General features: G+C 34.5%; 2 protein-coding genes across 8 annotated transcripts; both read left to right on the forward strand.

Annotated features, from left to right (window-relative positions):
* Positions 1-1,744: 1,744 nt before the first annotated feature.
* On the forward strand, positions 1,745-12,902 carry LOC104599196 (phosphoserine phosphatase, chloroplastic). 7 transcript variants are annotated; one of them, XM_010261635.3, is made up of 11 exons: positions 3,303-4,088; positions 4,210-5,017; positions 5,129-5,334; positions 8,204-8,416; positions 8,767-8,997; positions 9,252-9,384; positions 9,484-9,591; positions 10,198-10,291; positions 11,080-11,229; positions 11,314-11,367; positions 12,516-12,902. In XM_010261635.3, the coding sequence occupies exons 5-11, from the start codon at positions 8,775-8,777 to the stop codon at positions 12,639-12,641; spliced, it is 888 nt and encodes a 295-aa protein (XP_010259937.1). In that variant the 5' UTR covers positions 3,303-4,088; positions 4,210-5,017; positions 5,129-5,334; positions 8,204-8,416; positions 8,767-8,774; the 3' UTR covers positions 12,642-12,902. The 7 variants fall into 7 exon arrangements, 2 of the variants coding, with proteins under 2 accessions (XP_010259968.1, XP_010259937.1); XR_016084010.1 differs by lacking the exons at positions 8,204-8,416; positions 8,767-8,997; positions 9,252-9,384; ... (3 more) ...; positions 11,314-11,367; positions 12,516-12,902 and adding exons at positions 6,080-6,267; positions 6,350-6,589; positions 6,679-6,884; positions 6,991-7,318 and having other exon boundaries at positions 1,746-4,368; positions 4,735-5,017; XR_002022823.2 differs by lacking the exons at positions 8,204-8,416; positions 8,767-8,997; positions 9,252-9,384; ... (3 more) ...; positions 11,314-11,367; positions 12,516-12,902 and adding exons at positions 5,953-6,267; positions 6,350-6,589; positions 6,679-6,884; positions 6,991-7,318 and having other exon boundaries at positions 1,747-4,368; positions 4,735-5,017.
* A 4,272-nt stretch (positions 12,903-17,174) lies between these two features.
* LOC104599225 (uncharacterized) lies at positions 17,175-24,266 on the forward strand. The gene is made up of 3 exons (XM_010261675.3): positions 17,175-18,746; positions 19,879-20,297; positions 23,228-24,266. Exons 1-3 carry the CDS (start codon positions 17,810-17,812, stop codon positions 24,026-24,028), a joined length of 2,157 nt encoding a protein of 718 aa, XP_010259977.1. The 5' UTR covers positions 17,175-17,809; the 3' UTR covers positions 24,029-24,266.
* The last annotated feature ends 1,997 nt before the right edge of the window (positions 24,267-26,263 follow it).

The following is a 26,263-nucleotide window of genomic DNA, read 5'->3' on the forward strand; positions in this document are numbered from 1 at the left end:
CATTGGGCTTTTAACTGGACCATTCATTCATCTGATGAATGAACCTTGGCAGTCAGCCATCTGTAGTCTCCCTGTCTGCATCATCTCAATATTCCACTGTTTATTGAACTTCTCCAATGCAAATGTTAATCGTTAGTGTTCTTTAATTTATTTCAATATATGTATAATATTGGATTTATTACCGCATGGGGGAATACATGGCTGATTTAGATCATCCATCTGATGAATGAACCTTCTGCGTCATCCATCTGTAGTCTTCCCATCTTGTATCATCTCTATGTCTCACTGTGTATTGAATTCTTATTTAAGTATTAATCCTTAGTGTTCTTTAAAGGGTACTATGAAGGAAAAGTGGACTCACTTTATCTTATTTCTTTTTTCCTTAAAAATATTATGCCTGGACCTGATTAAAAATTAAGTTTCTTCAACAAGATTTTGATATGACCCTTGCCTTTGGCCTATTGATGTAAGGACCCTTGATCAATACAATCTCTCCCTAGAAGTATTTGCTGCCTTGCCATGGACCCAATTTCTACAAAACCAAACTGACATTCTCAAACTCAAACCGACAATCTCACATTTAACAACTAATAATTTACCATTAATAAATGGTCTTAAACAAGGCCTAGTCCTTTTTTTTTATATAAAATTGTAGGAAGCGTTCATGATGTGTTTTAGATTTACCCTTTATGATGATTAATTCATTCTAAAAGCATGTAGGGAAATGTTTAAGCTGCTATAAATGATTAATTCATTCCAGTAGTGATTTGATTAAGAATTATATTTGATATCTCATTTACTTTACATCATCTAACAATTTATATGATATGATTTGCAGGTGAAACCATTTTGTGTTGGAAGAAGTGTTACATTATTCAAGAAGACTTTTTTAAATGCCTTATACTTTTGTATATGACAGTTGGATATTGTATTTAAGCAATTTGTTTTGGATATTATAATAATTAATATTTAATTAATAGCTTTTTTATTTTTGTTTGCATTTTTATTTAAATTTAATTTTATGTATCAAATTCGTATAAATAATATATATATATATTAAAACAAAGTGGTCAAGAAATTCTCTTTTTTTTTTTATTTCATGTCATTTTTTGAAACAACCAATGAGATGCACTTTTCCAATAATCAAAATAATATTTTCTCCTAAAATTTCTCCTAAATTATCTGTAATTCATATTTATCCTCTCCCCTGTTTTTTATTTATATTTATCCAAAGAAAGTTTAACTCAATTTAGCATATTATTTCAGTATTTAAATAACTAAATATTTAAAAAAACAAAATATTTAACAATACCAGATTTTAAATAGTTAAAATAAAGAAATTATGTAATAAAAAAATTTAAAAAGTATAAAAATAATTATAGCATAATATTGAAATTAATAATAATTTAATATTTTTACATAAAATTATAAATAATTAATTTCACTTATATCAAGTAATAATTCAAGAAAATAACTTTCAAAAAAATTAATATTTATTAATAATAATTTTAAACTCTTAATCTATATTTATTATATAATTATATATACTAAAATTAATATTTATTGTTTTTTGTGATAAGTGTACTTTCAATGATTATGTATAATTTTTTTGTTTTGTTATTTAACATAAAATTTTTAATAATTATTGGAGATTAAATTACTATTATTGAAATTTCTAAAGTTAATTTATTATACTTGTTGTATTTTTGTTATAAGTTGTTATTGATTAATATTTATTAGAGATTAAACTATTATTTAAGAGTATATTATTTATTGACTAAGTTAATATATTTTTAGTACTTATTGTATTTTTGTAATTGTTGTAATTATTGTTTCAATAATTATTTATTTTTGCTATAAATTTTCAATAATTATTAGAGATTAAACTATTGTTATTTATTAGAGATGAGACTATTAATTTAGATGAAATTATGAGTATTCATGAGTTGGTTTGGTTCGGTCGTAGGCTATTTGGCCAACTAAATTGACCTTGTCAGGTTAGTGATTTGGTCAGTTGAAACCGACTAACCTTTTGTGAAAACCAACCCATTTAAGTTGTATTGATTTGGGTTGATTTTTTGGTTTGGTTAGTTGGTTCAAAAGATTTAAACTTAAAAAATTAAATTAAATTTTAAAATCTATAGTGTATTTATTAAAAATAAATTTAAAAATTAAATTTATGATATAAAACATTTTAGACTAAGAAATATGAGAAATTTTCCACTTTTTTATATTAAAAATTATATTTAAAATATAAAATATTAATATATATCCATGGTTAGGTCATTTGATTTTGGTCAATTTATAAATGGCCAAAGTGAAATTGATCCTATTTGGTTGAATTGGAAAATTTTTGAACCAAAGCCAACCTAAAATACTAAAAATCCAATAAACTCGGGTTGAGTTAATCGGGTTGGTTGGTTTCATGAATAATCCTAATTGAAATTAATTATTGTTATTTTTGTATTATAAAAATTTTATTAAAAGTAGTATATAAAATATGAATAATTATTAATTATTTACAAAGTTGAAAATATAAAACAATTGATCACTCTTATATGTTTCTATTAGGGTCATTTAGTAGAATGCACCTTCGGGGATGACAATTTTCCCCATCCTCGACGGAGACCCGACTTTCCCGACCTAATGGGGTTGAGGATATGGATTGTTTTGGCGGGGACCCGACTTCCCCGACCCCGATTATATCTATCTATCTATCTATATATTAAATGTTATTTATATTAAATATACTATTATATTTTTATATTATATATATATATATATATATATATATATATATCAAAACATTATTTATAATTAAAAATTTTTATTTACTTTGAATAAATTTAATTAAAAAAATACCATTATTTGAAAACATTTTGGGGATTTGGGTCCCCATCGAGGATCGGGGATGGGGTTAATTTCAGAATCACACACCTTATAGTTTTACATATTTACTTAAACCACCTTATCGTTTTTATTTTACTAAAACATCCCATATATTTTACAAAATTGAGCGTTTGTTTTGCTATTAGACTCGTGATTTTTTATTCTAAAAATATAACACATTTTTTTTGTATAAAAAACAAAATTGACCAAATATAACTATTAGATTGGTTGCCCGTGTCTTATTAAGGACAAAAATGGTATTTTTATTTTTATTTCTTTTGATTAAATTTATTTAAATGAACATTATGGTCAACACTGTCATTTTCCACTATCATCTAATGGAATATTGATCAAATAAGTTGCAAATTATAAGTGGTGTTTTAGTAAGATGCTAACTATAGGGTATATTTTAGTAAATACATGAAATTATGAGGGATATTTTAGTAAATGACCCTTTCTATTCAGACTGTCACCTAAAAAACGGAAGAAACTTGTTAATTGACCTAAGGCGGCGGTCTGAATAGATCTAAGTCAGCGGTCCAAACTGCCACCTAAAAATGGAAGAAACACGTTAACTGACCTAAGGCGGCGGTTTGAACAGATCTAAGTCGACGGTTTAGATTGCCACTGAAAAAACAGAAGAAACGTGTTAACGTACCTAAGGCGGATGTCTAAACAGATCTAAGCCAGCGGTCTAGACTGCCACCTTTATTAACTTTGAGTCGAACGGTTCTGATATACCGCCGCTTTAGGGAACGATCGAACTGCATTAGATCGGCCTTCAAGGGTGGCGGTCTTTTATGTCTAAGCCGGCGGTCTTGAGCTAAGCCGATAGAGGTTTAGGGGCGGATTGAAGACCGCCACTTTAGATAAAAGCCGGTGGTCATTAGGCGTATTGGGTTTGTTACAATGGATAGTAACTACGCACAAATCTCTCTAAATAGTTGGGATTAGGCTCCATTGGAATGAGACACTTGTCCATGATTGTTGAGACATTTTCTCAACCAATCAAGGTTTTCTCTCCCCTATCTGATAAATCTCTCTCAATGTTTTTAATCTTTAATCTGTTATCTATTTTCTTACATGCACAGACAAAGCTTTCCTAGGTTTTTCTTTCTCTTCTTCGATGGCCGCTCCACCTGCTAGGGCCCGAACCGATTACAATTACTTGATAAAGCTTCTCCTGATCGGCGACAGCGGTAAGAGATTTGCTCTTTACGTTCGTCCCTTCCCAATTCGACATGCCAGATTGATGCCCAGATGCAGCAGAGAACTGCTCGCATATCTACTTTATTCTCAAATTGCAATATTTTTGAGCAGGTTGTAGCTTATTTAATGGTTACATCAGTAGTTGCAGTGGTGGGGATACTTTACTTGGCTTACAATGGCGACAGAGATGTGAGTTGGAGTGAAGTCTGTACCTTTTATGGAAAGTTTTGTAGTAGAGCAAAAGTGGCTTTGGTTCTCCATGCTTATCAGGTCCTCCTGTGCTTCCTTGGCTTAACTCTGATTTCAGCATACATTGGTCCTCTTGTGCTTCCTTGGCTTAACTCTGATTTCAGCTTACAGAGTTTTCAGCCAGTATCGTCCTCCTTGTGTTACTTCCAAAGAAGCAGAACAACAGAATGATTAAAATGGCCATGCTGATGCATGTCACTGCTTGGGATTACTTCCTAAAATTAACTAACAAATGTTCTCTCATTTTGCATCTTAGTCTGCAAATTCTAAACCTGTTGTCTGTTTGAGTTTGTTTGTTGTGGCTTTCTTTTTTCTGTTTCTTCATGCCTGGACAAGTAAGTCGGAAACTCCATTTCCTTCTTCTCTCATGATTCAAGTAATTTGCAGCAATACTGCATAGCCACAATATCTCGGATGGTCGGTGTGTGGAATGCTGATATCATACAACATTTTACAGAAACAGCATCAGGGTCAACTACAATCAGGAGTTTTGATCAGGAATCGAGATTCATGGAAACAAATCTCGAGCTAATTAATGCTTATCAGCAACCCAATCTCTATCATATTGGTGCAATGTCGTGGCCATGCTTCCGCTTGGATATATTGTCATTAGTGATGTTTGCTTTCGCTTTGGTTCTTTTGATCACCTTACCAGGAGTAACTAATCCAAGTAAGTTCATTACATTTTTTTTCTTCAAAAAAATATTCCTTAAGTTTTCATTACTTACCAGTGGCTACTGCTTAGAGTTTCCTCTCCCCCCTCCATTTCTTCTTCTTCCAGGGTTAGCAGTGATGTATGGACGTACTTTGAACATGCTACAAGAAGATGTCATATTTACCCTAAGCAACCTTGAGAATAAAATTGTATATGTAGAGAGAATACTTCAATACGCATGCATTCCCCATGAACCTCCTCCCATAATAGAAGCAAATAGACCTGATCCTAACTGGCCATCCTGTGGAGAAGTTGAGATTCAGAATTTACAGGTGAGGTCAAGTCTCAATAATGGCATTTTATTTTGAATGAATGAAAAATACATAGTCCAATAGTAACTCAGTAAATCTGTGTAATTATCCATTACCAGAAAAAAGAAACAATAATTAACATACACATGGACCTAGAAATAAGAATGCGATGCATGTCCAGGAGTCTGACTTGGGAAGAAAAAACGGACTTGTAGACTTGCCTATAGAAAAGTATAAAATCTTTAAGTAGTTCATATCTTTTTGTATTTCAATGTTACATATGTATAGAAAATGGGTTTAAATTTTATATTTGTGTTTTAATAATGTTTCATAAGAAAATTGGCATCCATTTTGTACATTAGCTATTTATTTATATCAAATAAGGGAGGACAGAAAGGAAAATGTTACACAGAAATGTCCTCCAACAACCCATGGAGTGTTAGAATCATACATAACTCTGACATGGATGCTTCATCAATTTAGGAGAGTCCAGGCGACATTAACATTAATCCATGTTCCAAACTTTCAATGTTTGTAATAGATGTCTATATGTTTGTAGAACACAACTTTCATTTTCTTCCAGCAAAATAGAAATGCTGTAGTTTCTCAATATTTTTTAACAACCCCAAGTGGATTCAGGTTCGCTATGCCCCACACTTGGCCCATGTTTTGTGTGGTATTACATGCACCTTCAATGGTGGAGCAAAGATTGGGATTGTTGGGAGAACAGCTGTGGTCAAATTCTAATCGATGGTATTGACATTAGAACTATAGGGCTGCAGGATCCGAGGTCCAGATTAAGTATCATTCCACAAGACCCCACTATGTTCAAGACCCTGCGAAGCAACCTTGATCCACTTGTTGAGTACACAGATCAACAAATATGGGAGGCTCTAGACAAGTGTCAACTGGGAGAAGAAATTAGGAAGAAAGAGGAAAAGCTTGATTCAGAAGGTTCGAATTTGCACATGTGCTCATTAGAGAAGCATAGCATATTCCTGGGTTAACTTTTGTGGTTAATGGGATTTTTTTACAGTAGTTGAGAATGGTGAAAATTGGAGCCTTGGTCAGCGGCAGCTGGTCTGCTTAGGACGGGCTTTACTAAAAAAGAGTAAAATTCTTGTGCATGACAAAGCAACAACTTCATTAGATACAGCAACTGATAGCCTGATCCAGAGAACAATAAGAGATCAATTTTCAGGGTTAACAATCATCAGTGTAGCTCATCGAATAGATTCTGTCCTTGATAGTGACATGATCTTGCTACTTGATCAAGGTTGGTTGGCATGGATAAATTGGTATTTTTCTGCTGGGTAGTTACTCTTCAAAAACTTGTTTCCCATTTTTTTTTTCTATTTTTGTCAGGTCTTATTGTGGAGTATGACCACCCAAGAAAATTGTTAGAAAACAAATCTTCAGCATTCACAAAACTTGTAGCAGAGTATACCTTAAGGTCAATCTAGGAAGGAATATTATGAAATAGGCTTATCTCAAACAAGATAGGTAATTGGGTTGATAAGGAAGACCTGTTAGAGTTGATAGTCTGCAGGAGAGGTCATCTCTTTATGTCTGTGAGTAATGTGCAACATTTTAACCATTTATGATAAAGTCTTTTAATTTAGTAAATCATAACCAGAAATGGGTGGTATCTAACTTTTGATGCTCTTCCATTGGCAGGTCCCTCTGAATGGCATATCTTAAGGCATGGCCAGTGTCAAATGTTACAATCATGGATCATTAAACACTAGTCATTACTTGCTACTTGGAACTGGTGTCATCCAAGTCAATGGTCTCATGTAACCAATCTGATTTGTAGGGAACAAGTGCAAATTTACAAGGATTTTAGGGTCAAATGTGATGCTAGCAAGTTAGGAGTGTTTTTAGTAAGTAGACGTTATATGATAGTTAGTTTGGGAGTTTAATCAATGTAAAATGGTTGTGTATTTGCAGATGATTAACTATTTAGCAGTTTTAATGACAAGCACATAGAGAACATTCACAGTTCACACTCTGATAAATGATAATTTTATCATTCACAGTCCTTGTGTTCCTTTCGAAGAAGCAAAACAACAGAATGATTAAAATGATCATGTTGATGGGCATGTCACTGCTTGGGATTACTTCCTGTTTTTATGTAAGTGTTCTGAGAGAGAATTATAGAGAGGTGGTTACAGCTTTGATGTTCTCTGTTATAAATTAAATAGAATTTATGAATATATATGGAGAACTTGAAGTTGTAGTTCCTTCATGGTGACGGACTGAACACGCTTGCCTGGTAGCTATTCCTTCTGGTGCCCATGGTGGAATATGTTTGCAGACTGATTTGTACAATAATTGGTAGGATGATGGAGATGAATCTCTGATTACTGGAAAATGGCACACAACTACAGCTTCTATTGTTCTTTTTTTTCTCCCACTTAGCGCCCCTCGCTAGTAAGAAAGAAAGAAAAAGAGACGTGTTTGTATTTTGGTTGTCTATGTCGCCTAGTGATAAATTGAATGAAATTATTAAAATACAATATATAAGCGTATGTACTTACGTCATTACACCAAATCAGTAAGCCGGTTGAACCTTCCTTGGTCGAGCCTTTTCAAAATTTTAATAAATGTTCAACCCAAACCCACCCAAATTGAACCCTCCCCGGAAGGCTAAACCACTGAAACTCTTGAAGTTCAACTGAAGGTGGGAAGGCCGAACTCATCTTAGGTATGTCTAATTCTGATAGAATTAAAATGGCCTATTCTGATTTCAACCCTTTTGTTGGGTATTACCGGAATATGACTTGGTGATTTCCCTCTATATATATATATATATATATATATTTTTTTTTTTTTTCTTTTGAGCGAATGATACCAAACGCACCCTAAGTATGTTATTTGAATCACTCAGGTTCGGGTTCGACCACCCCGAGTTATGGTACGAAGCTGCCACTGCGATCGTCCTTGTTTGTGTCGGTTCAGGACAAATTTTATTTCTTCATTTGCAGACATCTCTCACCAAACCCAACCCGGATTTTTCTCGACTGAGACTGGAGGAGAGCGGAGATCTAATCAGAAAAGCGAAGAGACCCCAAAGAGGAGGGAAACAAACTTTATTTTCAAGGTAATGTTTTTGGAATGATTGTTTTCAGAGATGTTTCATTTTCTGGTTTGTTTGGCTCGGATCCGATCCATACTCGTTTACTTGATCGGGGTTGGAATCCTGCTTGTGAAGTTCTTTGATTTTAATCTTGTAAAGTTGTACTGAGCTTTTATTTTTTCAACTGTTCTTTTTAAATTTCTAAGTAGTTTCTTAAAATCTTTTAACTCTTATTGGTTGCAGACGAAAGTGTGCTTATAATTCTAAGAATTACTCGTTTGTAGTCCTGCAAGAGAATTTCTAATGTTAATTTTCGGGTTTTTTTTTTTTTTTGCTAATTTGGTTCATTTATATATTTGAGGGACAAAAAGCAGGTAACTTGATGGAAGGATTGATAAGTTCACGCATCACTCCCATTCGCCCTCGTTTTAGTCGCCAACAATCTCCTCTTTGTTCTGTGAACTCTCTGCGTATATCTCAAAGTGTGTATAAGAACCCTATTGGGATGGCCAACCAATCCACAAAGTTCACCTTGATTGCCGCTTCAATTCAGCAGCCCTTAGAGTCCTCTTCTGCTCGCTTCAGCAACACCGTCCCTTCTAAAGGTCGTATTGGAAAACTTTTCAAGTGATTCATTCTTTATTGGTTGGGTGTATTTCCGTGTTTGTGAACTCGGATTTGGAGCTGTAAAAGGGTCTATTGATTGTTGGATTCAAATCAGCTAATCAATGACAACTTCATTAAGGTGGAGTTTGGTGTTGATACTGAGAGACCCAATGAATTGAGTAGATGTATTTAGAATGTCGTTCTAAATAATGATCCTTGATTCTCTATCGTTGTGGATTCTGGTTTCTTGCAGAGGTTCTTGAGATATGGAAAAGTGCTGATGCAGTATGCTTTGATGTGGATAGTACTGTCTGCCTGGATGAGGGTATTGATGAGCTCGCGGAATTTTGTGGAGCTGGAAAGGCTGTTGCAGAGTGGACTGCCAGGTTTCATGTCCTCCTTGCTGTTCCATCTAAAAAAAAAATTTGGATGGATTGGTAATGAAAAATGTTTACAGTTGTTTCCTTTTTGTTCGGACTTTCCAGGGCAATGAGTGGCTCTGTTCCCTTTGAGGATGCTCTTGCTGCTAGACTCTCTCTGTTTAACCCTTCTCTGTCTCAAGTCCAGGATTTCCTTGAGAAGAAGCCATCCAGGTATGCGAGCTCCTTACTTTGTCTTGCTTTCAATATCATGGGTATTTATTGCCTTATTTTATATTATCCTATCCTAGAAGATGTGGTTTTGTGATTTTAGGTTCTTCTTCTTCTTCATTTGTTGATGGAGAGGATTTCTGTTTATCCTTGTATGATTTTTCTTTTCGTTAATGTTGTCCATATCGTTAGTAGTAGTAAGGGACTACAACCTGTCGGCTTCTTTCATGTGTTTGCTTGAGATGGGCAACCCCTAATAATTTTTCTTGTAGACATTCAGCCCTTTCTCCTCCATCTGTCTAGCCAATCCTAATTCTTGATTTGTGGCTTAGTGGAGCTCTGATTTGATGCTTGTTAAATTTCCTTATTCCAAAAAATTTGTTTTTCTTTTTATTTAATATTGTGTTTTTGTTTGCATTGAAGTGATAAATTATATAATATCTAGGGGATTACAACCAATGTTTTGCTCTATAGACATATATGTCTTTGTCTTTCTTTTTTACATTGCTTTTCTGTCTGCTTTCTTTGGTGACTTGTCTGGTTTTTATTCCTTCCATATCATGTTATTTTAGTCAATGTAATTTGGCATTGGTTTATTGTAATTTGTAGGATTTCTCCAGGAATAGACAAGTTGATTAAGTATCTGAAGGCTCATAACGCTGATGTGTACCTGATCTCTGGAGGGTTTCGCCAAATGATCCAAGTATGCTCTTGCACTTTAAAATGAGGCTCATATTTTTATCATATCAGTATCAATGTTAAAGCATGGTGGTTGCTAAGTATGTGTAAAAGAGTGTATTATCCTCTTCAAGATGTGGGAAGAGGAGTGAAACTCTACTGGCTTATCTCTTTTGTGGCACGTGGTCATAGAATAAGTTCCCTATTTTAAAGTGATTATTGTAAGATAGACTCTGGGAAAACCACCATGGAATCAATTAAAAAGGGCCATTGCCCAATGTTGATCCTGGCTATCCAAGCTTGGGAGGGATGGACTTGATACAGACCTAACCTCTGGTAATTTTTGCACAAAGTGTGCATTTTCTTAATTGAGTTAATTCTCATGTTTAAAGTTGAGGAATCTCATTATTATCTTGGAGAGGTTCATCAAATAGTAGCTTGGATATGGCTGCATAGTTTTTCTTTTTAATGTATCTTTAATTGCTAAACCTATCACTTTTGTCTTGCGAGTCTCACAAATTTTAGATGCTTTAATTTCTATAGCTTATTTTGATGATTAATTTTATTTTATTTTCTTTCTACTGATTAAAAAACAATTTGATTTTGTTTTTGGCTAATGCTTTTATAACCGCTGTATCTTTTTATGACTTACCTTGAGAGCTAGTCCTGGTTTCCAATATTTTGTGTTCATTGAAACCTGCACACAAGTTCCATACCCCTTTATTTGGTCTGAAAACATTACTTACATTTCGATGTGTGGGAAACACATTTTCTTGTAATAATTAATAACTAGAACATTTTTTTTCTTTGAAGCCTGTTGCATCAATTCTTGGGATTCCATGTGAAAACATTTTCGCCAATCAGCTTCTCTTTGGAAGTTCTGGTGAGTTCCTTGGGTTCGACAGGAATGAGTTTACTTCAAGGAGTGGTGGAAAGGCCACTGCAGTTCAACATGTAAGAAAGGTCAGTCTTGGATATCTGCAGAGACATTTTCAGTTTAGTTCTCTTAGCAGCTTTTGTATTTTACTGATTATGTTGAGCTTTTAGGCCCATGGATACAAGTGCTTAGTCATGATTGGGGATGGTGCAACTGATCTTGAGGTAAGGATATATCTACCAACACCATCGTCTTCACAACTGCTTGGGAGTTGGGATGGTTACATGATTCCTATTATACCAATGAAATTTATCTAGTGCTCTTCCTATCAAAACGGTCTGTTGCCATGCATGGTGTGATTTGATGACATGTTGCACACATTTGATCATACTAATCCATGAATGTTTGATTCCTAACTTGATGGAACCATTACTGAAAATCAGTCTGGTTGATCTACAATTCTGAGATTGACTCTTTCATGAACTTATACCTGGTTTCATGATGATATAGGAAAAGTATTGAGCCATGGTGAAAAATAGCTAGGAAGCACTAACCAACACTGTTTGTCTGTTTCCAGGTGGGCCTTTTGGCACAATGTGCTTGACATTGGCCTAAATCATGTTATACATATTCCCTGAAATATTTGCAGATCAGAAATAGTAATTTGCTAAATGCTAATCATGTTAACATATTCAACAAGTCTACCCTTAGATCAAACAAAAAATTACTGCATTGTGAACAATAGAAGTCAAACCAAGCTGCGAATTAGATAATCATTGTTTGGAATAACCTTGATATCGATTTGGAAAGTTTTCATGGTGGACCCGACACCCATATTTTTCCTTTCTTAGCCTGTTCCAAAACAAGGTTCTTACCCCATAATGAATAATGCTCGTCTTATAATCACCTATGAAGTGAAAGAGTCTTTAACTTGTTTAGTTACGTAGCTAGAGATGGTCATTGGAATCACAGAATCATGTTGGTCAAGAGAAAAGAACATAATGGAATCATGGTCCTGTAGACCAGTAGATGTATATTTGTATGGGAAATGTTCTCCTTAGTCGACCTAAATATATTAATTCTACAGGCTATGTTGAAAACATGTTTTTTATTCTCATTTATCTAGAATCTAATATGTCCGGTTTTAGATGCTAAGAAGTGCAAAAATAATAATAACCATCAAAAAATGCAAAAGTTATAATGATTAAATATGCGATTCATGGACTAATTGGAACTATTTTGTTGAATCATTAGCCAAAATTCTTTTGAAGTTATAATTGCATTGTATAGTTTTATTTTACATCTTTTCATTTGACTGAAAGAAACTTTTGGATCCAATGTGATGTACCTCTTTCTACATTGCGATACACAGGCTCGTAAACCAGGAGGTGCCGATCTGTTTATCTGCTATGCAGGCGTTCAACTTAGAGAAGCTGTTGCTGCAAAAGCCGATTGGCTAGTTTTTAATTTCCAAGATCTGATAAATTCCTTGGAATAGAATGATGCCCTCTTAGTAGTGTTTCTTGATTCCCTTGTTTTTGTTTATTAATTCCATTGGGTTGCATGGTTCATCAACCCTTCCCAGTTTAGCCCATCATCCTAGCTAGGATGAAAATATGGTACTTGTGATTCTTTTTTCTTCATGAACCAAAAAGAAAGGAAGGAGAAGCAAAAAGGGGAAATCCCAATTTGAGAAATGATTGTGTTGGCTATGTGTAGTAAAATGAATCCTCATTGAAAATTTCGTTTTCTTCTTTCAGTTTTCATGCTTGTTTCTCTATACTTGATTATGTTATTGGAAATTCTTCCATCTCAATGCCAATCAAAGAAAAAAGATGCTTAAGAAGAAGAATGCCATTTCATCCCAAATTCCCCCAGCCACTCCTATTTTCATCCTTTTATCTCCCTTGGACGAATTAAACACAATGAAAATTTAAGAAGACATGGCATGAGAGCCGCAATAGGTTTGTTTCAAGAAAACAGAGGGCAGAGTATCGGGCCCATCATCCTCCAAAGTCGAAAGCTTTATACCCAGCCCAGTGGCCCTCTCAATTCAGTGAATATGGCCATGGGGTTTCACCTGACACTGACAATACTGGCTGGAAAAAATAATTAAAAGATTTGTTGCTAATCAATGTATATTGTCTGTCAAAGCAGGGGTTAACCTGACCATCTATCTGTTCACTTTCTGAGGTCATATTATTATTAGCTTATATCACCTCTCTTACTGACATTGGATCCATAAAGCTCTCGGCATTTGACAACTCAAACCTGTTGTTCGAGTAAAGGAATCGCTGGGACATGAAAGTCTATGACGCCTTCAGAATCACACCAGATTACTGGGGGTCCGGGGCATATTGTCTTGCAGTGTAGAGTGTAGACAGTGGCCCAACCAAGGCTTCTTGAGAGAGAGAGACCCAGGGGAGCCATGGCCCTGAAATCCCCACTTATATTACACTCTTCCCTCTCTCCCCACCCCAATGGGTCTGTCATGTCAGAGGCCTCTCCTTTCTCCCCTACCATTTGTCTATTTTGCATTTTTTTTTTTGAATTTTTATTTTTAAAATTGAACAAAATAATTCAAGTAGCCAATTAGTCTTTATCGCTTTTATTTCTCCTCGTTAATTCACCATTAACTCTCTCCTTTTTCTTTAACTCCTTTGATTATCTCTCCTCATTGGTCATTCCATTAACTCTCTCTCCTCCAATAAATTACTCCACTAATTCTTTGCTTAAATTTGACGACTCTTTTTCTTTTTTCTTTTTTAGTTTTTATTATTATTTTATTCTCTCTCCTCTCATTAATATAATAAACCAAAAGCAAATTGCTTAGAGGTGATCATTTCGGTCCCGCCTTGGCTTGGGCCCATATCAGGCCTCTAAATGTCAGGGCCAAGCATGGGCCTAATACTTCAAGGATAGCATGGGCCTAGCCCAACCCATAAACAAATAACAAATAATTAGTTATCATAAATAGTTAAATTACCTAAAAGTAATGGGATAGAGAATATCATTTATTTCTATTGGTGTGTTCCACTATTAGCATATTGTATTCCAAAGAGAGAATTTTATTCTCATCCAAATTCAATTTATTTATTACATAGTCAAATTCTATTTAGTGGTTGATTGTTTGAAAATTATAATTTGAAACCTAATAACTGAAGTTACTAAAAATATTAAATTTTAACAAGTTTTTATCTAGCAACTATTAAAAACTAAAAAATTAATGTTTCATAAATTAAAAGTTAAAATACATTTGAATTATATTTGAACATAACTAATATTTATGGGATAATTAAAATAAAGTATAAAAAATATTAAAAGTAATAAAACAACCCATTTGCATCCATATAAAATTAATTAAAATAATAAAACCTATAATGGCCCGATTAGAAATGTCATACAACTCCTACTTACGGATGATTATTTTGTTACTCGGCTCAACACGGTTAGACCTACAAATTTCTGAGCTCCAATAATTGTTCTCTTCTAAGGTAGGTCTAACTTAGATTTGCACCAAGACCACACATAATGTGGGCAGTAGGGTTGTAAATGGATTAAATTAAAATCGGATCCAGTTGCATCCGCATTTGCATCCAATTATTATGTTGGATTTCAAATCGAATTAAGATTTAATCCATGATCATCTTATTATGTTTAAAATGACCAAAAACTAAAAAAAGGTTTTAAAAACTAATTATTTAAAGTATATATGTATAATAAATTATATAAATATAATTTATTAAATTTATCAATTATAAATTTTATATAATTATACATATATACATAAAACAATAATCATTTATTGAACTCAAATTTTAATCAAATTAGATGGGGTTAAGTCTGCATCCACATCCGATTATTAATTGGATGCAAGTTCTAACTTCCAAATCTGGGATAATCATATTTGGAGTGGAATCGGGTATGACACTTTCAGAGTCCATTGATAGCCCTAGCGAGTAGGGTCCAAGCTAAGAAATCCCTATGGCCTATGCTAAACTTGGAAGTTGCATATATGTTAAATATTATTATATAATATTTAGATAGCAAAAAATTATATTAATATATTGATAGAAATTTTTATAATATATTAACATTAAATAAAATTTTAATTTATATAAAAATCATAGTTTTATAATTTACATGGGCAAACATGTCCTTGTCCCTAGCTCAAACAAATATTGTTATGCTTGGGGTATGGGCCGGGCTGGGTCAGACAACCTTAAAAACTATTAATACACTATCAAAATCTAGCTAAGATCTTATTATTATTATTATTATTTGCTCATTGGGCTACACAATGGGGGTAGCCCATCCCCCATAGTTCCTTTGGCTTCAATATTAATACTTTTTATATAAAAAATAGTTAAATGCCCAAAAATAATGTATGCAAGGGTTATACTTGGTCTAGTTCAGTCCAATTATTCACATTGCTCTTTGCACTTGGGTGGGATGAATCAGGTTGAGGATCAACCCAAGCCCAACCGAAGTCTTAAACCTCAAGCTCTGGATTAGATTAATTTAATTATGATAATTTTTTTTTTCTTTTTGTAAAATTATGATTACAATTTAAATATCGACTAATATTTACAAAAAAAAATTGTAACATTTAATCATTAATAAAGTAATAAATAAAATAGAGCACTATCAAATAATATGGAAAATAATTAATAGTAATTTATTACTTATTAAAAATTGTTAATATAATAAACCACATTAATAAACTACTAAATTATTTTTTAATAAAATACTAAAATTAAAATTAATTATTTAAACAACATTACATTCTCTTCTTGTAATAATTATCAATTCATGTTATTTCACTTTTATTGTAATAATTATCAATTTCTATTCTCTCACTTTCCTTGACAAGTCACTGCTAGTGATCCATAAAACACACTAAGCGCTGTTGGCCCATTGAAGTTACTAAATGCTCTTCTTGCTCAAATCCAACATGCAACTTTGACCATTGAGCCAGGTGGATCTTTACATGCATATGCACATGGTTACCTGCTAAATCTTATCAATGAAATTAAATGATTTAAAGAAAACCAACTATTCTACTCTCTGGATGCTTTGAAAAACAAATCAAACAGAAAGTTCTCTCTCACACGCCACGTTGAGAAATTGACCATGTCATTCTCAGACATCATGTGTTTTATTATGTACAAAATCTCTCTTCTCTCTCTCAAATTTGAAAATAAGCTTTTTATGAATATCATTTTCAAATTTCAATGGCCTAAATCCAACTACTACCGAGTACTGGCTTACAAATAAAAAAAAAACAACTACCACGTAACTAATCCCTCAACAAATGAATCCAGCTTGCTCAATGAAATGGAGCACCTCAGTGGGCCATGATCAAATATATCAGGGTACTAGATGATTAATTGTTGCAGAGCTAACCCTTGCAATTTGCAAGAATCAGATGGAAACAAAGAAATCTCATGCATCAAAATGATCGGAAATGGGTCCTTGTCCAGTGAGGTAGGCAGTGACTACTACCAGGTTTGATAGGGTTTATATTGATCAAATTAATTTATTAATTATACTTGAAGAAATTGAAGAATGACATAACAACCACCATTTGTTCTAAACTTCTTATAAACCCATGATTTCAATTTGGAATGTTCATGTGGGACCCTTTATGGTTAACACGTGGTAAATTGGTGGCGAAGAAGCCCCAAAGACCAGGTACTGAGCACTGTTTTTTCTCTTGTTGCTTTCAAGGGCATAAAAATCAAATGGGACCAAAACAGAAGCAGGGCCGTAAAGCCCCTATCAGATTGTCGTTGTAATTCCTCGTTCAGGAACATAGGAATGTAGGCATGTAGCCCCCAGAAGACCCTTTTTCAGAAATTAAAAAAAAAGAAAGAAAGAAAGAAAGAAAAATCCAGACCCTTTGAAATCCAGCAAGTAGACAACAAAGCCCAACAATACAGATCAGCAAGATATGAAAGAAAATGTGGAATGGAACTTTTTTTCTTTTTCTTCTGTAAAAATTTATAACCTCATTTTAGCTTTTCAATGTAGATAACAGAACAATGGGTGATGTTCCTCTGAGGTTCTCAATCTACAATCTATTGTCTTCTAGTGTCTTGGCGGTTTGGTCTCCCTCACAGCTTGGAACCAGACATGTTAAGGCGGGAGAAGTGTGCTGTTGTTATTTTTTCTTTTCTTAGCTTAGCTTTTAATCTAAGCTTCTCTCTTGAAGATTTTTTTTTAGGGAAATGGGTTTTGCAGCCTGGAACTTTTGAATGCATTTTCCTATTGGTTCTGTGAAATTTTTTTACCTTTTATGGGTTTTCCTGGTTTTTCTGGGCCTTAGTCTCTAATCTGGTTTCTTTTCCTGAATGTGTTGCCTTAATTTTTAGTTAGCATCTTATTCTCTTTACTCTTTTGAAGGGATTCTGATTATTTTCCATACTGTCATCTTTACTGTAACTACATAGAAATTTATAGACTGTTCTGCTCCCGGAGTTTTGAGTTCCGGAAAACTTTATTTTTTTTTCTTTAAATTTTGAGTTCAGGCATTGTTTGTTCTTGTGGTTTTATGGGCTCTTTTCTTTCTGGATTATTTATATTGCAAATTGGAGCACAGCGGAAGTTCAACGAACTTGAGTGGTGATTTTTTTTTTTTTTTTTTTTTAATTTGGGAGGGTGAAAATGGATTTATGGGTTGTTGCAGCAGCTGCTGGTGCTGGATATCTAGCCAAGTATTGGCAGAGCCTGACGAAGGACAGAGAAGGGCTATCCCAATTGCTTGCAGGAGACTCCCTGCATGAGAAATTTCAATCCCAGCCATTGCTGCAACAGCTGCGTGACCGGACCAATAACTTATACAGATTGGACCAGAGACAATCAAGTGAAGACATTTCTAATGGTAAGGAAGAGTTTTCATCGAATTCGGATTGGAGGTTTCCAGAAACATCCCGGTTAGGCGGTGCTTCGGCAACAGAAATGGCGTCAACCGGTGGATTCTATGAGGCAGCCAATTTCGGGGGGTATGATGGCTACAATTTGCTTTCTTTATCAAGTTTACCTCTGGGGATCTCTAACATGCATCATCAGAAGAATGAGGATGGATTCAAGGGAAAGAGTGAGATTGGTGATAAATCCGACAGTTTTTTATCTTCTGAACTTTCTACAGCAGATGTGAATTTCGGTTCTAGATACAGTAGAAGTAGAAGACTTAGAAGCAAATGGTCTTTTGGGTATTCTATTAAACCTCTAAGTTCTTTAGAAAGCTGCCTTATAGCTCAGTTGTACAAGGAGCACATTGAAAGGGAAGAATGTACCTTTAGACGTCCATCACGACGTAAATCAACCGTCAGGCCACTTGTTGTGACTGATGGAAGCCGAATAATTAGCAGAGCAAGTGGTGAGTATTACAGCATGCGACCTGAAAGTGAAGCAAATAAGGTGCATGAGAAGGGTGGAGTGTACTCCGAAAAAGAGAAGAATGTATTAGGGGTGCCTTCACTTCCAGAAATTGGTTCGGTGGAGCTTCCAAAGAAAGATAAACAGAAAAGGGGAAAGGATTGGATTGGAAGATATGGCAGTTCCAATTTGAAGATCTCTCCAAGGAGCTTCCATTCAGATGGTAATACTTTTTTCTTGTGTTCTTCATATACTTTCCTGGTGTACTATTTTTTTCTTCTTTTCTTTTCTTTTTTTTTTTCAGAACCGACTTGTGATCTGGTTTTAAAATTTGCAATTATGCAATCTGCTGATCTTGCAATTATAATTATATAATGGGTGCCTGTTCTCAGATGTATATTTCAAGAATTAACCTTTAAATTTCAGAACTAAATTTTGTCTGACTGTCAACTTGAAAGCCCTGAACTTTTTGTTCTTCTGATTCCAGCATCTTTTACTTTGCAAATTGCAAGAGTTTACATTTCTGAGAAAAATGAAACCAGCTTTTGGATAAAGGACATTCTTTTCTCATCAATAAGATTTCTAGGTTATTTCTATAGGTTGTCAATTTACACTCTTGTTCTTTATTTATTTATTTATTTTGACCACACAAAGGGACCTATCCTACATTTGGAGATCTAAAGGGGCATTTTTTTGTTTCAAATAAAAAAACATACATGTATTTAAGAAATTTGGTTTTGTTTTTATCATCCTTTGTGCTTGGGGTGGTAGTTCTCTGAATCTGAGATCTATAAGATCCCACATCAATGTATTTGAGATGAATATGTTTTTAGTCCATTTAACAAATGTCAACAATGCTTGGTGTTAGTTGGTTGTGCCTCTGGTGTTGGGCAAATTTTATAGCTTTTTGTTTGAGAAGTTACCAAAAAAAAAACAAGAGAAAATTGCTGATTACTGTCAACAATAATTACAGCTCAAGAGAAAATATGTAGCTGCTTTCAATCTATATTGCATATAGAATGAGTTAAATGAAGAATAGAAAAAAGAAAGAAAAGGAAAAGAAATCCATATTGCAGCTATTAATGTTTAAGTTTATCCTTCTGGCAAGACAAATTTTGTTACTTGTTACATTGACTCAAATTAGTAATATCTATATAATTAAATAATCTAAAATTTTCAATTACCCTCTATATACTTATCGGGTGAGGTCTTCCTTGATTGGAAGTTCTGAGTTTCCATGTTCTACTTCCTATATATTAACTATGCTGCTTCTTCTTTTTATTCTATCTTTATCATGTTTTAGTATTTGCTATCACTCTACTTATCAAAAAAATATTTGCTATCATTCTCAACAGGGTCACCCAATGGAATGCTTCCCTTTTGTATTGGAATCACTATTGGTGTGATGTCTACTATCATTGCAAATAAAAGGGAAGTGGACAAATTAAAGGACTTGTTGAAACAGACTGAAAACTTGGTTCAAGATCTACAGGAAGAGCTTGAGATGAAGGACTTGCTAACTGTGAAGGAGCTAACTAGTGATGGTTATGAATCTCAGGAAACTAAGGACATTTGTTTTCATTACCAGGCTCCAGCTTCACCTCCGGAACACAAGCTAGATGAATATGTTGGATGTGATACTATAGAATCACATCATCAGAAATTTGATGAGAATTTGGACTCAATGAGCAAAATTGAAGCAGAGCTTGAAGCTGAACTAGAGAGACTTGAACTTAACATGAACGCATCTAGTTTACAGAGAAGTTTTGAGGAGGTATGCTTTGATTTTGAGCCTAGACACTCTTCTTCATAATAGCCTTTATAGTCACTGCTTAATACCCAGACGCCATGATGGCTATGCTTTTCTATTATTACCTTTCTCCATAACGTATAACTTGGATACATTTTAGGTTTTAATCCCTGTGTGGGGAGGGGGGGGGATTAACATTTGTTTTTGCTTTTGAATTCCCAAAATGAACCATGCTGCCAAGTGCTCTTTTTCTTTTGATGAATATGCTGTCAAATGCTTTTTATCCAATAGGTAACGGAGTTAAGAGGATTAATTGACTCAGGACTTATCTGTGTAGCAGTCCAACGAATACATCTCACCGTGGGTTGAAAAACTCATAAGATTCAATATTTCTGGATCAATTCTATAGTGGAAAGCTTAATGTCAAATTAGGATGTCAATTCCCTATCTTACTCCGCAATGATAAACTTTCTGCTCATAAATATTGGATAAAGATGGGAAGCAGATGTTCCATCTAGAATGAAGTAAAATTCGTACAATCATCCAGTTATGACTTGAAAGGATGGAAAAGCAGTCAGAAGCATGTAGGTATTACAATAAATCCCCGTAAAAATCTGAAAGCGTATCCCAGGATTGTTGAACTCCAATATAACCTAATCCTCAACCCTAGCTTCAGAAAAACTATTAGCCAATGAATTTTCCCATTTTCAGGCAGGTTTAAATGAGATGTTCAGTGTAGAGCCAAAGGAATCAGGTTATTATGATGACTTTAGTTTTTGAAATTTATGGATTGGGAGAGAGCAGAATTTTTGAAATTTCCAGAATTCTGACACTTCATTCTGGTTGGTGGGGGGCTGTCCAAGGTTAAGGGACAGACTGAAAGAGGTTGAGAGAAAAAAAAAAAAAAAAGAAGACATAGGGTAAATAAAAAGTAAAACCTTTATGGAGTCAATATCTTTTTCCTGAAGTGTTATCTGGAATGTCAAGATGTCGTTGAATTTCCAGAAAATGTGTTAGTTCCTGAGAAAAAAAAATAAAAACATTTCCAGAAGCTGCTTTTTTTTTTGGGGGTGGGTGGGGGTAGGGGGGTGAAACAGCAGCTGAAACTTAAGGCCAAATTGAAACCTTTCCTGATCAAGTTTCCTCTCTTTTGGATTGTCATGGAGCCTTTAATTCTTCTTCTAAGATTACCTTTTGTGTAAAGGGATCATGAGAGACTTCAATGGAATCAATACATATATTTTGTTTACTGAATTGAAAGTTGTGGATGGCTCCATGATTCATTTTCAGGAAGATCATCAGAGACTGAGACGCCTCAACAGAACTTAGCAAGCTTTTGATAGACTACTGTATTTCTACTTAAGTAGGGAGACCTTTGACTTTTACTCATTGCAAGGTGAACTGGTGGACAGTGGTTTGGAATCCCTTATTTGAAACACCACTGTTGAGTAGGGATATCAAGTGTTGTCTCTCTCTTTCTAATGCTTAAGGCCTTAATGTTGCCTTGAGCCCATCAAATAGAACTTTTCATGGGTCAGGCTTGAGCCTGAAGCCTGACCTGTGAACTGGTCCATCAAATATGGCTGCATTTGGAAGACTGGTACCTTCCCAAGATTGAGGCCTTTATGTGGTTGGTTTTCCTTGATAAGGTGATGCAGGCATGGAGCAAAAAAAAAAAAAAAAAAAAAAAAACTATGGAAGAAGGAATCAAGTTTCTTCATAATTTTGCACCAGCGGCAATCTTGTAATTTTGGGTGATTTGATGCTGGTATTTTTTTATTTTTCAGAGTTACTTTGTAGTTTGTTAGTATCCAAGACATCGGTTTAATCATCTTAAAAGATTAAAATAGTTCATTTTGTTATAGAGATTTTATAATTTGGAAAACTTGAAGCATCTATTTCGAGTTTTGACTTAAAGTTGTCTTTCAAAAGAAGAATCAATCTAGATGATAAAACTTGGAATTTCTAACCTTTTGTTACTTGATCAAGCTTTTCTAACTCCTAAAAACCCTAAATTGTTCTGAAAAAAAAAAAAAAAAACTGGAACTAATTCCAACAGAATATTTAGTTACTTGCTAAACATGAGTTCTTTGGGCTAGATCATGGTCTTGCTCTAAAACCTATTTGGATGCAAGTATTTTGACAATACCAACTGTTGGAATTGTAAAAAGCATTCACGAAGAAATATTCAACTGAGGCAATGAAGGCTCCTATATATGCATTGTAGCAACTTGTACTTACAAATGAGAGTGAGGGATGTAGGCATCAGTTTCCTGAATCACTATTATTATGCTATGCTTTTTTTATTTCTTTTTCTTTTCTGTTGTTTCCATTTTCAGTGACAATTGAGAGCATGTACTTAATGCAAACAAAATTCCTCATCAATCTGGGTTATTCCATCAATTTAGAGAATGTATCCATAAATCACAACATCAATATTTCAAACCATATAACTCAAAGAAATCATTAATGGAGAATATATTCTACAAAAATGTATTTGATGTATTCTTGTTGATGGGGAAGTAGTTAGGCTGTGGCCACATATGTGCTACAATGGCAATTACAATGGGAAGCAAGGATACGAAGCAGAGCGAATCTGGTAAGATTGCTTCAGTTCATATTGTTCTCTGCAAATCAGGAACATGAAGTTGGAACTACTAGTAATCGTGGATTTGGGTTGAGCTGGAATTAAAGGATCAATCGACAATTCTCCTGAAATCTGGCATTTTTGAAATTCAGAAATTAATTTGGCATTTGGATTCATCTAAGTGGCAAGATGGAACTCATAGATTGTGACTAATCAATCAGGATCACTAGGGAAATAATTCCAAATGTTGCCTTTCTTCTCACTCCATTATTATTCTGTATTATATAAATTTGAAACTGGTTCCTGCGTCCATCTTTAATAAGATGCATGTTTAGCAGGTATAATAGTTTTGATTATCTGATTGCAGCTTGATCCAGACTTTGTTGGAGGAATTATTCACGGAGAACTGAAAGCAGAATTGGTCAATGGAGGAGCTAGGGACCAAGTTGACTCGGACAGAGATGTGAGTGGCACCTCCACTCAAACCCAGACCGCAAACTATGCTGTCTCACCTCGAGAGCTGAGCTTGCGTCTTCATGAAGTCATTCAAGAAAGGCTGGAGGAACGTATCATGGAGCTTGGGACAGCACTACAACAAAGCCAAAAGCGGGTCCATGTTATGGAATCAGAACAGATTAACTGGAGGAGGGAATTCAACAGTGAAATAGGATCTTCATCTGCCCTAGAAAGCCCAGCCATGGTAGAGGAACATGCTAATATTGCCCGACCATTGGTTCTAAACCTATCTGGTGAAGCACTTGATGCATACAATGAAGCATATGAAGAGTTAATGAGAATAGACGAGCCAGAAGAGAGCATATCGTCCTTAGAGCATAAAAGTAACAAGGTTGAGCAAGAGGGATTATATCCATTTGGTCAGAGTCCTTATTGGTGCCCTAATGGATGTGGAGAATATGAGTCCATCTCTGACTATAAGGTCATCGAAGAAAGCCAGTCATGGAGTTCTGTTCGTCATAAGGTCAGGACATGGGAAGAGCTGATCTCAAGGAGTCAAGGATCAAATGAGGCTTGTGAGAGTGAAAATGAAGAAGATGATGAAATGGAAAAGCTTTTGATAAAGCAGATAGTAGAAAAAGCTAGGCAAGGTTCTTCTGTAGTTCTAAATGCTCAAAAAATGCTATTCTCAATGGATGAAAACCATCAATAGAATGGAAAAGAAGTTTTGTATTGTATAGAGCAAAAGAAAAAAGGAAATCTTATGACTTATCTCCTTTGCACTGCAGTTAGCACCTTTTCCTCCCCATTTTTTACCCCTGAATCAATTTTTGTTTACCAATCCAGGGCATCCATATATGTTCAATCCCCCTCCCCTAAAATTGCCCAGGAAAAAAAGAGCTTACCATGGTGATGGAAAGTTTCAATTTTAAATTAAATTTGCTGAAAAAGGGAGTTGATTTGGCCAAATCCCAGTGGGTGCTGAATTAGGTTGAGAAATCCATATGAATGTGCTGCATATGATATTCTGATAATGTTCAATACCTATTGATGGTTGATCGCAATAGGAAACTATGGTACAACTGATTCATACAAATTGGATATAGGCTTGAATTATTCTATTAGAATGCTTTATTACTAGTCCAGAGTACACATTTTATTTTATTATATTTTATTTCTGTTTTAAGTGCCTGAAGAAACTATACTTCTGTATGTTTGAAAAGTTAGATCATGAAGGTAGAATTTGCAGTTTTGAACACATATAGAATTTCTAGGTTCATTGACTTATTTAAATAGAGCTTAATATAACGTCATTAAGTTAATATCACAAATCATGGTAACATTTTGGGGTCTTTGAAAATAAGCAATTGAATCAGATTTTAGGAATAGCCCAAACCGTAAGGTTGAGCATTCCCATCACTCTGCTTACAAAAATTTACCTTAATCCAAGAGAGAGAAATAGGCCATGGTATATCTAATTTACCTGCTTCATCTTGTATATATATTGAGAAATAAAAACATGACAAATATTCATACTAGTTGAATCTTCCCTCTATCATCATATATGCTACTCTAGAAACAAAAAGTGAAGAACCGTATGGTGATTCCCTTGCTCTCATCCTTGCCTCAAGAGTTGCTCCATACTGTTAAGAGAAAGGCTGATGATAGCCTGTCAACCTGCCATACCACGTGTACTAGTGTCTTCTAAATGATAATTTCTTGACTAATAACTATGATCTTCTGGTTCACCAAAGCAGAATGCGCACTAATCTCTAACAATATGGCTAGGTTGCCTCTTTTTTTTTTCTATTTTCAGTCAAAGCGGTATGACCCAAACCCAGTACTATGTTGGCAGGCAGTTGTCAAGATCAACACCAACGAGATGAAGTATGAAACAATGAAGGACAGAGACTCAAAGAGGTAATACTTATCTTCTCATGTGTTTGAGAGAAATTTCTTAAGATCATCTTTTCTTCTGTTCATTCACTTCAAAAGCATTTAAACATTTTCTTCATCTGGGATCCAACGGGGTTTACTGGCAGATAAAACGAAGCTATTATCTCCTATCTTTTCATGCCCCACCACAATAAGAAGGAAGAGAGGATGAAGGTGAACGAAAAGGGTGAAATACAAGAATTTCAATGAAATGAAGTTGGAATGTTGAAAAATAGTCGATATTGCCACGAAGGATGGAAGAGTGGGCATTAAGAATTTAAATGTCTAGACTCCATGAGATGCTGGGAGTTGTTCATTTCATATTCCAATTCATAAGAAATCGGATTTGGTGCTCACAAAATTGTGCTCACACCGTTCTCACATCTCTTTTCAGCCATGGAGAATATCTCTCCATGAATAAAAACATACAAGTATAGAGATATTCCTAATGCACGGTTGAAAAGGGTTGTGAGAAAGGTGTGAACACAATTTTGTGGACTGAATCCACTCTTCTTTCATAAAACCCTAGTATTCAAACTTTGACATAATAATGGAAAAAAATGTTTTGATAAATGCTTCTTGAAAGGGATGTGAGAACGGTGCTCACATCCCTTTTTAGCCATTCATTGAGAACATCTCCCCATGAATAAAAACATGCAAGTATAGAGATATTCCCAATGCACGGCTGAAATGGACTGAGAGAACAGTGTGAATACAATTTTGTGGACTAAATCCACTCTTCTTTCATAAAACCCTAGTATTCAAACTTTGAAATAATAACAGAAAAAAAGAATTGATAAATGCTTCTTGAAAACTAATACGCCAATCACCAGGTGGCCTTCATTCCATAACAGCAGTCAAATGTCATCATGGATTATTCAAAACCTATTGTAAAAGGGAACCCAATAGCCAAGACCCTAGCCTTTTACCAGTGTTCTTTTATTTCCTAGGTAAATGTGTATAATGACCGATTTATTCAAAACAGTGATATCATTGAAGGGCAATACCATCT

Source organism: Nelumbo nucifera, chromosome 3 (genome assembly GCF_055504915.1).
Source record: "Nelumbo nucifera cultivar China Antique chromosome 3, China Antique-T2T, whole genome shotgun sequence".
In the NCBI taxonomy this organism is placed as follows: domain Eukaryota; kingdom Viridiplantae; phylum Streptophyta; class Magnoliopsida; order Proteales; family Nelumbonaceae; genus Nelumbo; species Nelumbo nucifera.

What these genes read in the sequence shown, in the direction of transcription:
- LOC104599196 (XM_010261635.3), top strand. Translation starts at nt 8,775, where the DNA reads ATGGAAGGATTGATAAGTTCACGCATCACTCCCATTCGCCCTCGTTTT. An exon ending in GTTGCAGAGTGGACTGCCAG is followed by an intron (nt 9,385 to 9,483) that starts GTTTCATGTCCT and finishes CGGACTTTCCAG; the next exon opens with GGCAATGAGTGGCTCTGTTC. An exon ending in CAGTTCAACATGTAAGAAAG is followed by an intron (nt 11,230 to 11,313) that starts GTCAGTCTTGGA and finishes TTGAGCTTTTAG; the next exon opens with GCCCATGGATACAAGTGCTT.
- LOC104599225 (XM_010261675.3), top strand. Translation starts at nt 17,810, where the DNA reads ATGGATTTATGGGTTGTTGCAGCAGCTGCTGGTGCTGGATATCTAGCC. An exon ending in AAGGAGCTTCCATTCAGATG is followed by an intron (nt 18,747 to 19,878) that starts GTAATACTTTTT and finishes CATTCTCAACAG; the next exon opens with GGTCACCCAATGGAATGCTT. An exon ending in TACAGAGAAGTTTTGAGGAG is followed by an intron (nt 20,298 to 23,227) that starts GTATGCTTTGAT and finishes ATCTGATTGCAG; the next exon opens with CTTGATCCAGACTTTGTTGG.